This window comes from Orycteropus afer, unplaced genomic scaffold (genome assembly GCF_000298275.1).
Source record: "Orycteropus afer afer isolate SDZICR_OR568_19922 unplaced genomic scaffold, OryAfe1.0 scaffold00002, whole genome shotgun sequence".
NCBI lineage: Eukaryota > Metazoa > Chordata > Mammalia > Tubulidentata > Orycteropodidae > Orycteropus > Orycteropus afer.
In genome coordinates, this window is record NW_006921589.1 from 3,781,303 (window position 1) to 3,795,218 (window position 13,916).

The window sequence follows — 13,916 nt, forward strand, 5'->3', positions numbered from 1 at the left end:
GAAGAAGAGTTGATCCTTTTGAGTTGTGGTGCTGGTGAAGAATGCTGAAAGTACCATGGACTGCTAAAAGAACTAACAGATCTGTCCTGGAGGAAGTGCACCCAAAATGCTCCTTGGAAGCGAGAATGGCCAGACTTCGTGTCACCTATTTTGGTCATGTTGTCAGAAGGGACCACTCCTTAGAGAAGGATGTCATGCTTGGTAGGGTGGAGGGTTGATGAAAGAGGGGGAGGCCTTCAACGAGATGGATTGACCCAGTGGCTGTGATGATGGGCTCAAGTATAGCAGGGATCGTGGAGCTGGCGCAGGATTGGACAGTGTTTCTTTCAGCTGTGCATGGGGTCGCTATGAGTCGGAGATGACTCGATGGCACCTAACAACAACAACAATTAAATTTTTAGTTTTATTATACTTGTTAGGCACATTTTCTTTTTATATAGGAGTTAAGTCATGTTAGTTTTTAAAACTGGAATGAAGATTATAAGGCTTAATTGAAATATTACTGTTAAAGTTTCAGAGAGGTAATTATATCTTGTTTATATCTTTTTTAAAATACGAAACAGGAAGATGGATCTGAAGTTGGTGTTGGAGGTGCACAAGTAACTGGCTCTAATACACGGAAGCATATATTACAAGTCTCCACTTTCCAGATGACCATATTAATGCTCTTTAATAATAGAGAAAAATACACGTTTGAGGTATGGGTTATGGTTATAAGTCTTTCTTCTTTGAGTGACTTTTAGAATGTCTCTGAGTACCCTTAGCGAAAACGCATCGAATCGGACCTTAAATATTATGCATTCATTGAGTCACGTTTCATTTTGGTTTGTCAACATTTTCCATATAAAATATAACCAATCAGAGTGCACAGTTTGATGAGCTGTAATAAGTATATGCACCTGTGTAACTACTGCTACATTCAAGATAAAAAGCATTATTCATAGTTCTTTTGTGCCTATTTGCTGACCATTTCCTTCTGTACCCCCAGCTCCAGGCAACGACCTATTTGCTTTGTCACTATAGTAGTTTTCCCTTTTCTAGACTTTCATATGAATAGGTATACAGTGTATATCACTAGTGTCCTGCTTTCTTCACATCACGTATTTTTTACATTTAGCCATGTTTTTACACATATCAGTATGAGTAGTTCATTCCTTTTTATTACTGGATCATAGTCCATTATGTATGTTTTCTTTATCCATTCACCTAATGACATGTATTACAGGTTATTTCTAGATTCAAATATGATATTGTGAATAGAGCCACTATGAAGAGTTGTGTGTAAGTCTTTTTGTGGACTTAGGATTTCCTTTTTCTTGGTTAAATGCCTAGGAGTAGAATGGCTGGGTTGTGTGGTAAGTTAATATTTAACTTTTATAAAACACTGTCAAACTGTTTGCATTTCTACCCAAACTTTGTTTCAAGGCAAGTGTATACTTTTGCATTCTCTCTGGTAATATATAAGCAATCCAGTTGTTCTATATCCTCTTCTAATTTTGGTATTTTCAGCCTCTTTATTTTCAGCCATTATAGTTCATATGTAGCTGTTTTTCATTGTGAGTTTAATTTTCCTTTCCTTGATGTTGAGTGTATTTCATGCATTCATATGCCATTTATATATCTTGCTTATTGAAGTGTTCAAATCTTTTAATTGGGTTGTTTGCTTTCTTATTGCTCAGTTCTAAGAGCTCTATATAAATTCTGAATGCAAGTCTTTTGTCAGATATTACATGTGCTGTGAATATTTTATCCTAGTCTGTCACTTGATTTATTGTCTTAATGGTACCTTTTGAAGATTAGAACTTCTGAATATCTACAGACTCTAAATAACCCCTTTTTTCTTTTATGGTTTGTGCTTTTGGTTTCCTGTTCAAGAATTATCACTGACCCTAAGATTACAAAGATTTTTTTTCTTCCTATATTTTTCTTCTACACACATTAGAGTTTTAACTTTCTATATTTAAGTCTGTGGTAAATTTCAGGTTACTTTTTTTGTATGGTATGAGGTAAAGATTACATTTTAACACACACACATACCCCAACACACAATGCACACACAGATAGAAGATACTCAGTTTGTTATAGCACTGTTTGTTCAAAATACTGTTCTTTCACCTATTGAATTACCTTGGATCTTTATAGAAAATCAAAATAACCGTGTATTTTGGGACTGTTTCCAGGCTCTCCGATCTGTTTCTTTGATTTGTATTTTTAACCTTACACCAGTTTCAGTCTTAATTTGCATTGTCTTGATTGCTTTTTGCACCTATCTTCTTTTTCTCCCTTAGAAAAACTAATTATAATAAGCCTACTTTTTACTTACCATTCTCATCAGGTCATGATTTGATTACATTAAATTTAATTAATCTTCTCCCATATCTTTGAAGGATAGGTTGGGTTTAAAGTGAAGACCATGTGATTCTTACTAAGTTTAAATTAAAAATAATAAGTGAATATTTAATTTATACTTAATTAAAAGCCAGTTTTCAGATACTCAGGTGTGGATAGAGAACAATATTTTTGCAAGTTTAAAATTAAAAAGAAGATTATTTTTGTATTCATCTCTATTCTCCCACTATGTGGTGAATATAATTAAGAGATGACCATTTTTATATGATAGGCTTCAAAGGAAATATTTTGAAATCTAAGTGTTTTAGTTCAGTGGCTGAATCAAGAGGAAATACATGATAAAACTCTCACATTTCCAGGTAGGTTTTACCTAGAGAAAAACCTTAATTTTCAAGCACATATTGTATGTAATTGAGTTCCCAAATGTTGACTCTGTAAGTAAGTAATTACTCATCCGTTACTCAAACATTGCAAAGCTTTTCAAATAGAGGTAGAATTAAATTCTCTCTAGGTAATTTTATATAGGTAAGTTTGAATCTGCATCTCATGGATAATATATTTTAAGCAAAATAAGCTATTTAATAAGTTCTGGAGTTGGTTTTTAGAGGCCTAATTTATAAGGAAATAATGATAATAATGGGAAAGTAGAAATTTAAATTAATTTTTCCATAGCTGTTACTGGAATTGCTAGTGATTTTAGTGTTTTAAGCTTACTTTTCCCTTTTGTAGCTGGCTTGGAATCATTTGATGCTATGAGCAGTGGTTGTATAGAATGTAAAATGAAGTAGAAATTTCCTTTACTATCTCACATTTTAGCTAAGTCACAAAGCAGACCTCCAAGCCTAGATGGCACTTGTAGAATGCCGTGCCTGTGGCTCCAAGCCTTCTGGCTGCATATGCCTGGAAAGGGGGCATCGCAACAAGGCACGTAGGGTTTCATCTTTACTCGCCCCGTCTGCTTTTCACAGCCTTTGGATAGGTTTTATTAGCTACTTCCTTTACGGAATTCTCTCCACAAATGAAAGGAGAGAGTTAAAAGTAGTTAATTTTAATCATTTTGAAGGAAGCTGATTTTTTGCCTTCATTTGTTCTTTATGTGTTCAGTAAGATGGTGTATTAATTATTCATCCATATTGTGAAATCTAATAAAGTTGAACGATCAGAGATTGGAAGAAATTATTTACACTATGTGACAGAATTGAAAACCATGATGTATAAAGAGTCCTCAATAAGTATGAAAATAAATAATTGAATAGAAGAGCAGGCAAGAAATACAAATAGGCAAAGTGCAGAAGAAGAATTACAGGCGTCCTTTAAATAGGAAAAGTTCTTTTCCCCTACTGGCCATGTTGCTGTTGTTGTTGGGTGCTGTTGAGTTGGTTTTGACTCATAGCAAATTGTCTGTGACAGAACTAAACATTGCCATGCTTGAGCCCATCATCACAGCCACTTTCGTGGAGGAGCTTCTGCTTTTTTGCTCACCCTGTACTTCACTAAGCATGCTGTCCTTTTCCAGGAACTGGTCCCTTCTGACAGCATGACCAAAGTATGACAGGTGAAGTCTGGCCATTCTCGCTTCTGAAGAGCATTCCGGCTGTACTCTTCTAAGATGGATTTATTCATTCTTCTGGCAGTCCATGGTATATTCAGTATTCTTCGCCAACATCACAATTCAAATGCATCAATTCTTCTTTGGTTTTCCTTATTTATTTGCCAGCTCTCATGCATATGAAGCTATTGAATATACCATGGCTTACTTCAGGCTCACCTTAGTCTTAAAATAGAGTCAAATTTTTGCTTTTAAACACTTTAAAAAGCTATTTGCAGCAGATTTGCCTAGTGCAATACGTTGTTTGTTTTCTTTACTGCTGCTTCCACCGGCATTGTTTGTGGATCCAGGTAAAATCCTGGACAACTTCAGTCTTTTCTCCATTTATCGTGATGCTGCTTGCTGGTCCAGTTGTGAGGTCATGGAGCTACAATTAAAATGATGAGATGCCGTTTTTAGCCCAGCAGATGGAAAAAAGAGAAAGGAAATCCAGTGTTGAAGAGTGCACAGAGGAGGCTCATCACTGTTGTGGGAATTAAATTGTTGATCAGCTTGAAAGGGAGCTTGTCCATACGCATCAAATGTAAAATACCTTTCACTTAAGAAAATATTTCCAGTTCTGTGACTCTGACTGAATTATCACTAAAATATGTGACTAGGTCACTTTTAGTATGAAATTACGATTTCCATTCTAGTAAATAATACTACCTCTTTAATTTGCCGAGATTAACATTTATAGTATTTGAAAGATAGGTAAACATAGACATAGACCAGAAATTACTTAGAAGAGCAAAGGAACGTGTGTCACTGACATTCCTGTTTCTCTGAATCTTGGCTTACCTGTCAGCCCTCTAGAAAAGCTTGACGTGTTGCTCTACGACATTTGATAGTGGGAGGGTGACTTGGTTCCCTAAACAGAGCTTCGTCTTGCTCACACCCACTCTCCTGAACTGCTTTCGAGAAGGAACAGCTTTGTACAGTGAATCACAGCTGTATTTCCCCAGACATCTAGAGAGCAGGTCATATCATTGCACGGTACTCTTGCTATCCCAGTGACACGAAGTGAAAAGAATATCGTAAATAAAAAATTATACGGCTTTCTTTTCCCCAGCTACATTTCTTCTTTTTCCTTCTCTTTTTTTTTTCCAGTACTGAATTTTATTTATATTATAATATATAGCAAAAATTATCTCCTGAACTTCAAAGCAGATTTCTGGTTGATTTTTATGTTTTCTGTTAATGATGAGATGTTTTCATTTTTTCTTTCATTTGTCCATAGAGACAGTAACTGATCAATTTTGATTGTGCAATGAAAGGCCTAAATTAAAGCTTACTTAGCTTATTTCTATGAAAGAAGTTGCTAATAAGGAAGTAGTATGGATAAATATAAGATGATTGAAAAGTACTCTAGAAACAATTTTATGTTGATTACACTTTATTTATTTTTACCTAAATATTAAGGCAAATCTCTAATAATCTCTACTGAATGAATTTTTAGACTAGGCCTTATATCTCCCAAAAGTAACCCAAAAAATGCATATCTTTTAGGTATTTTATGGCTTGAATCACCCTTCCCTTTAGTTTGTTCAAATATGTGAGATTTTAGTGAAGTGCCATAATATTAATAAATTTATTTCTTTCAAATTATTTGCTAATGGAATTACCTCTCTCTAACTACTGTTTATGAGGAGCCGTGGTGGTACACTAAAGTGCTTAGCTGCTAACCAAAAGTTCTGCCATCCAAACCCACTATGGGAAAAAGATGGCAGTCTACCTCTGTGAAGATTTACAGCCTTGCACACCTTGTGGAGTGGTTCTGCTTTGTCCTGTAGGGCTGCTGTGAGTTGGAATGGATTCAACGGCAGTGGGTTAACTACTGCCTGGTCAGTTTCAGTTGCTAATTAACTAATGTATTTTAATCTTTCATAAGGTCTGATTATGTTAATCTGGAAAATTTCAGGAAATTCAACAAGAGACTGATATTCCTGAAAGAGAGCTTGTCAGAGCCCTGCAGTCCCTCGCTTGTGGCAAACCAACACAACGGGTTCTTACAAAAGAACCCAAGTCAAAGGAAATAGAAAATGGTCACATATTTACAGTTAACGACCAATTCACATCCAAACTACACAGAGTCAAGATTCAAACAGGTATCTGGAATTACATTTTTCCTCTTTAACAAGTTACCTATTTTCTCTAAAAATACTCTCTCCTGTTGAAATTCTGCCTTGAAAAAAATTTTTTTGTGATACTACATGACAATAGACTTAAGAAATAAAGCAGCTTTTATTGATTAAAATCTGTCTTTCTAATTTAAAAGCAGAAATCATAATCTATTGTGAACATTTTTTGAGTACTGTGTGACTTTTTAAGTTGATAGTGAATTTTTTTTTTTTTTTTTGTATATTTAACATAATGTAAGATGTTTTTGTTGTGTGCATTTAAGGGGGACAAATGAAATCCACCCATCCTGATGCTTAAAATTCTAATACAGTTTGCTAATCTGATTTCAAAATTAGTTTTAGAAAAGCTCCCGTAGTAATTAATGTATTGCAACAAATGTATTGCATAATAAAACTGTATCTTAAGATAAATGAGATTTTTTTTCTGGTTTTAAAATACATATATTGTACATTAATGAAATATAAGGTCTTTGAAAAAATTACGTTAATGTTAAATATCCAGTTGGTTACCAGAATACATTGATTTAAGGACTTTACATCCACACTTCTAACTTGCATTCCTTTTTGACATTGAGTTTATATGCATGCTTTGTGAAACAAGGTGGTATCTCTTTTAATGCCTTTATTACTTCAGTCCCATAGTTGCAAATTATATCATTGTAATCTTGATCAGCTAAGATTGGCCTCATATCTTTGTGATATAGATGTATATTAAAAATAAAACTGACCTGTACTAATGAGAGTCATAGAATGAGTATCTTTTTCCACCAGTGCAAGAGGTAAAATCTTCGTAGTTTTGGGGCATATACAGGTTTTGTATGTTAGGGTTTATTTGTATCCTAGATTTAGAGGAAAATAGATGTAATGTGTTTCAAAAATACTGAACACTATCTTACTTTATAAATATGTAACTGTATTTGTAGTCTCAGATTCCATCATACTCAGCAATGGTATTATCAGATACTAATACCAAAAAGAAAAAAAAAAATCATTTTCTCTTCATGGGTTTTGTGTGTATTAAGTGTGTGTGTATATGTGTATGTTATTTTAGATCTGTTTAAAATAGGAATGTAGTTAAATGTGAAAGATTTGACTATATGATGTCTTAGAAGTTCTCTTCAGCTGTATAATTCTGTGAAGAAATACTGTTTTTCATTTGGGGATGTTCTTAGATTATCTTGGCTCTTACTTACATTTTGTGTAAGTCATATTTTTGCACTGGTAGTGAATGTTACAACTGCATAGGTTTTCTTACATTGTCCAAGTACATCTTAGTCTTTTGGGTAAGGTATTTAAGGTCACTGGTCATCATCCTGTACACAAAGACTCACATGACCTTACATATTTATGCTACATTTTAAGTTAGCCAGTAATGAACGTTCAAGAGAAGGTAAAAGTACTTCTCAAATGACAGTCTTTGAAAAGAATGAGATGTGTTGTAATTTACAGCTTTTGACTGTTTCCTTCCCTGCTTGCCTTCCCCCTCCCCCCTACTCTGCATATATTTAGACAGATACGGGAACACTTACTTATACAAGCACACATCAGCTTTTTAGGCTGTTTTTAGTGCAGAGTGATAAGTGAGAGGTTCTGGAGTTGGGCTCTTGCTCTCACATTTTTAAAAGCATCATTGTTCACTGTGTATCACAACAGTCTTCGCATTGATTTTCTTTCGGCGAGTATTTAAGGAATCTGTGGTGATCGAATTTAGATGAATCAAATGGATTGTTTAAAAAATTCTTTCTTTCCCCCAACTTTACAATCCAAAAAAATGTTACCACATTTCTCTCTCTCTCTCTGTGAATGTGTATGTGTGTTGGCTACACATTTGAAAGTAATTCACAAACATCATAATAGTTGCCCCTAAATACTTCACACTTCTCTTAGAAGACATTTCCCTAAATAATTATGATACTATACCACACCCAAGGAAATATGCAATTCCACGCCATGTGTACAAAAGCAAAAAATCCATACCCACTGCTCTCAAGTTGATTCTGACTCATAGTGACCCCATAGAACAGGGAAGAACTGCCCTATAGGGTTCCCAAGGCTGTAAATCTTTATGGAAGCAAACTACCCCATCTTTCTCCTGTGTAGCGGCTGGTGGTCAACCTCTTTGTTACCAGCCGAGTTTTTTAATCACTGCACCACCATGGGCCATATATCATCCATATACTACCCATATTTAGATGTCCTCAGTTGTCTCAGAAATGCTTTTTGTACCTTATCTTTGGATCCATGATTCAGTCAAGGTTTCCACATTAGATTTTTATGTCTCTTTAGTTCCTTGTAATCTAAAGCATTATTCTTTCCTAGTGTAGTTTATTTTAATCTAATTTTATTTTTAGGGGAATAAAGATAATTTATTCTCTTTCACTTGGGAAATGATGCTGAAAGCAGTATATATATAAGCAGAGAATTCTAATTAGAAATGCATAGCTGAATAGAGATGCCACTGGAATGACCTTCCCAGTTGTGCATCTTGTAGTCTCCTGCCTGTGGCCATACCTGTCAGCAGTGTGTCCCAAGTACTTTTGTACTTTTTCAGTTTCTACCTTCAGCAACTTCTCATCTCTCTGTACTGATGACCAAATAAAGAATTGTAGTTACCAGTTTTCTTTCTCTGCTACTTCAATTAAAAGAAAGTTGTAGGAGAAAGAGACTTCTGTATTTAATCTCTTAGCAATTGCCTTAAAGACCAAATAGGGCTTTTCCTGAAGACTGGAATGAATTAGCAATAATGAGGTTGTGACATAACAAGTATTAATAAATCAGATGACAAGGGATGAGTAGATATTAGAATTCATGGATATTTCACTTAGCAATACAACTGAATTACTTAGCTGTCTTGGAGTCTCTGATCGGACATTCCAGTGGTAGTTTTTAATTAGTTAGCTGTTGGAATCTCAGAAATGCGTACTCTTTCCTCCCTTTAAGGCCTTATACATTAATAAGTTAATAAGACAGATATTTCACCTATATGGAATACTTCTTGTGAATTTTAACTCAGAACCACAATAATAGTATTAGTATTATCTTGTGGAATTCATAAGCTGTGAAAATTACTGATAATTTTACTCCTAAGCAGTTCTGACTACCATTTTTCTTCCTAAAGAAATCATTGTTTTCTATAAAAATCAGATTGGTTTTCTTATCTCGATAAAATTGAATTCCTAATTTCTAAAAAGCATAATTTAGAATTGCAGGATTTTTGTATTATTGATTGTCGGTCATTTAAATATTATTAAAATAAACATTGTATTAGGCATTTCTGCAGCGTTTACCTAAATGAATCGTATGTGTGTCTCCTCAGAGGTTGCAGTCGGTTTTTTTTCCTGTGGTTAATACTAAATTATATTAAGTTTGCTGATAAACTAATTTACTTCATTACATTTATGTTAAAATGTCTTTTTTCTATTTTAGTTGCTGCCAAACAAGGTGAGTCTGACCCCGAAAGAAAAGAAACAAGGCAGAAAGTAGATGATGACAGAAAACATGAGATAGAAGCCGCCATCGTACGGATAATGAAGTCCAGAAAGAAGATGCAGCACAATGTGTTGGTGGCAGAGGTGAGCACACAGCAAGACGGAAGCAATGTAGAAAAAAGCAAGGTGATGCTGCTAACAGCTTCAGTATAGGAGGAAAGTGCAAAATTCTGCTAATTCGGAAAGTACTAAATACTGCCAATTCAGAAAATAATTTTAGATTAGGAACAGAAGTCAGAGCATTTCTCATAGAAGGCATAGCACTTACTTGATACTTACTGATTTGTTGAAATGTTCACATTTTAAGAACTAATGTTTATAATGAAAGTGATAATGGAATATTGTCACAAGCAGAAAAAAGACAGCTTTTTCACTATTAATACTTTTGTATAAAACTATACCTATATTTCTGAGAATTAATAACTGATATCATTTATTTGCATGCCTCCATTTTACAAATTAGGAAACTGAGGCAGGGAAGACACACTGAGAGGCCATTATTGTAGTCAGGTTAAGAGAAGATTGGGGTAAAGAGGAGAGAGCTGAATGGAGACAGGGAGAAGTGGAGTTGACAGGATTTATTGACTAGTAATGGGTAATGTTAGGAGCTCTTACGGCACAGTGCTTAAGTGTCTGCCTTCTAACTGGAGGGTTGATGGTTTGAACCCACCCTGTAGCTCCATGGGAGAAAGACCTGTGATCTGCTTCCATAAAGATGACAGCCTGGGAAACTGTATGGAGCAGTTCTACTCTGTTCTGTAGGGTCATTATGAGTCATTCAACTAGAAGGCACAACAACTGGTTAATCCCAGGGGAAGATTTAATGGTGACTCTCAGGTTTCTTGATTGAGTGACTGGATAGAGGTCAGTCTTATTAATTAGATAAGGGAATACGGGGAGAAGGGCAGTTGCTGTGGTTCATATGTCAGTTAATAGCATTTTATACAAGTTCATGTCATTGTCTTTTGCTATATCCAGAGGCAGGTATCCAGTAGGCAGCTAGAAGTCAAGAGGAAAATAAGGCCTAGAAATTTAATTGGGAATTCACTGTGTAGTGCATAATGTAGTTAATACCACAAACCAAAAAAAAACTCACTGCCATCAAGTCGAGCCCGATGCACAGCGACCCCTCCTTGGGTTTCCGAGGCGGTGTCACTACGGAAGTAGATTGCCCAACCTTCCTTCCGAGGAGTGGCTGGTGGGTTTGAACCACCAGCCTTCTGGTTAGCAGTCAAATGCCTTAGGTGCTATACCACCAGAGCTTCTGTTAAGACCACAGATAGAGATGAAATATTGCCCAGGGATAGCATGGAGAACACAAAGAGAAGAAATTAGAGAATAGACCCCCTCCTACTACTTAGGGGCAGTGAAAGCAGCAGAGAGCACAGATTGGGAGACCTTTTTAGGTCCGTGATTTCTCACGATGTTCCTGTATCAGCTGCTTCATCAGCTCACCTGTAAACTTACTAGAAATGCCGGTTATCAGGCCCCTCTCAGACCTGTTAAATCAGAAACTCTGTGCTCAAAACCCAAACCCATTGCTGTCCAGCTCATAGTGATCCTAAAAGACAGAGTAGAAACGCCCTTTAGGGTTTCCAAGGCTGTATCTTTATGAAAGTAGACTGTTGCATCTTTTTCCCACAGAGTGGCTGGTGGGCTTGAACACTGACGTCTCAGTTTGCAACCCAGAGGCTAACCACTGTGCCACCAGGACTCCTTAGTCTGTGCTCAGGAGCCCAAAAATCTTGTTTTAACAAGGCCTCTAGGTGATTCTGATGCATGCTAAAGTTTGCAAACTGCTGCTATAGAGGAAAAGGAGAGAGAACAAAAAAGACAGTAGCACATGGTAAGGGAAAAGAAGAAGTGTCAAAAATTAGGAAAAGGTCAAATCAGACAGTTAAGACATATTGATAATTATGTGACTGGATAGCTTTCCCAGCACAGTTTCGTTGCACTGGTGAGAGTGGACCTCCAGTGGGAGTGCCTCAAGAAGTGAGTAGAGGTGAGTTAGTGGCTTGTTCCTCGAGATGATGGCTCATGGAAAGAGAGAGAGCAGTACTAGAGAATGAAGCATTGAATTGAGAGGTCCTGGGTTTTGTTTTCTTTTATGAGATGGGAAAGTCTTGACCATGTTTATAACCTAAGGATACAGAAGGAATTCTTTAAACAAACAAAAAAAAAAGAACAACAGATAGAAACTGGATGAGGAGTACGTGCTGGACAAGAGTCCAGAGAAGGAGAGGTGAGTTTATGTGAGAACACAGGTGGTAGATGTATCAACATGGATGCTAATGAATAAACCTCTTCCTGAGAACTGAGGGTGGGGTGCAGAGGTGTTATATCAAGGATAGATATAAATACGGAAGTAGGATGTAGGGTAGGAAGTTGAGTTTCAAACTGAACTGGCCTCTTTTCTTTATGTAGAACAAAATGTGAAGTTGGAGTGTAAGGCTAAGATTGAGAACTTCAAGGAAATTGTCAGACTTTTAAAATTATATCTGTTGAAAAATAGTGAGGAGCTTGCTGCATTTGAGAACTATAAATTTATGTTAGTGATAAATACCAGAAGTTGGCAAACTTACTCCCTAAATGATCAGTCTCAACTCAAAAGCAGTTACAGATAATATGTAAACAAATGAGTATGTCTGTGTTCCAATAAAAATTTAACAAAAGCTGGCTAGATTTGGCCTGTGGGCTGCAGTTTGCTAACCACTGGTCTACCCAAAAAGAGCTCTGATGGCATAGTGCCTAAGGCATTTGACTGCTAATCAGAGGTTCAAACCCACCAGCCACTCCTTAGAAGCCTGGGCAATCTACTTCCATAAAGATTTACTGCCTCAGAAACCCAAAGCAGGTTGCTATGAGTCAGAATCAACTCGATGGCAGTTAGTTTGGTTTCTTTTTTTGGTCTACCCAGTTAGTGTAAGAATACAGCTTTATTCAGCAAGGAACTCTACGGTATATTTAGAATGATATAGAATTAGGAGATAAAGAACATGGATTTGATCAAAGGGAAGTTTTGGAGTGAAGCCAAAGGAACAGGAGTTGAGGGTGCTGTTAAGGGTAAAGTTAATCTTATATGCAGTCTTTACTCAGTAAGGAGGAGCTCTGGTCAGCAAACACTGTTAATAGTCTAGAAGAAAAATGGTTAAAGATCTCAGGTTGCTCAAGAGCAAGTTGGTTGATGGTGAGGTGAGGTAAGAGTAATAGATTTTAGTCTGACATTGAAGTGCTGAAGTTTCAGATTTCAAAGAATTCTCAGTCTACATTGCCCTGGGAAAGGAACTGATAAACACAGGCAAAAGAATATCTGGGTGATAGATGGATTGGTTCATCTGCAGGAGAAGCAGGGTGGATTAGTGGAAAGAGTGCGGACTTCAAGTGGGAACCTGAGCTGCTCATCTCTAGCCACTGACTCTCTTATTTACCAACTGTTCACCTTAGTTTTCTCTAGCTTATTTTCCTCATTTGTAAAATGACCTACTTTCCAGAGTTAAGAGCATTAAATAAATTAATACCAAAACCAAACCAAACTCACTGACATCAAGTCGATTCCAACTCATAGCAACCCTCTTTGGGTTTGAAAGCAGTAAATTTTTATGGAAGTAGATTGCACAATCTTCCTTCCGTAGAGTGGCTGATGATGGTTAGCAGTCAAATACTTCAGGCACTGTGCCACCAGCACTCCTAAATAAATTAATGGATACACAGTATATAATCAGCCTATGTCTGCTACCATAGTTAATGTTTTCTTATTACTGATGTCGCAATACCTGGCATCCTGACAGAAGTTGAACTCTGAGTCTTAAAATTGGTAACACATTGGTTCTTTTCAAAGAAAGGAACTTTAGTATGAGGAGCTATTAATATTTTGTAAGGTGTTTTGTTTTGTTTTTAGTTTTTTTCCTGGTAGGCATTAGTCTTTTTACCTTCTCTTTTAGGTAACTCAGCAGTTGAAGGCTCGATTCTTACCAAGTCCAGTTGTTATTAAGAAACGTATTGAAGGACTTATTGAGAGAGAATATTTGGCACGAACACCTGAGGATCGCAAAGTATACACATATGTAGCATAAGATGCGTTCAGAAATTTGATTTATTCTTGGACTGTACTCTTCGCATGGACTGGGAAGTTCTTTTAAATCATTAAATATAAAATGACCATCTCTTCTATTAAATTACAGTACATGTTCTAAACCATTCAGATCAAGCCTTTACTCCCTTTGAGAGTTCGCAACATCAGTTGGTGGAGCTTCAGGCTTTTCAACGTTTATCCCTGTAGAGATCATCTTTACAGTTCCTCGGGAAAATGTGAATGTGCTGCGTTTTGTTTTCAATACTGTATGAAAACAG

At 36.2% G+C, this 13,916-nt stretch overlaps 1 protein-coding gene across 1 annotated transcript in view; it reads left to right on the top strand.

Moving 5' to 3' along the window:
• The window catches only part of CUL3 (cullin 3), a 149,358-nt gene extending 135,719 nt beyond the window's left edge, over positions 1-13,639 (top strand). Inside the window, exons 13-16 of the mRNA XM_007955762.2 lie at positions 564-698; positions 5,859-6,045; positions 9,505-9,650; positions 13,508-13,639. Coding sequence (XP_007953953.1) covers positions 564-698; positions 5,859-6,045; positions 9,505-9,650; positions 13,508-13,639 — 600 coding nt within the window. The remainder of the gene's footprint in view (positions 1-563; positions 699-5,858; positions 6,046-9,504; positions 9,651-13,507) is intronic.
• Positions 13,640-13,916: the final 277 nt, after the last annotated feature.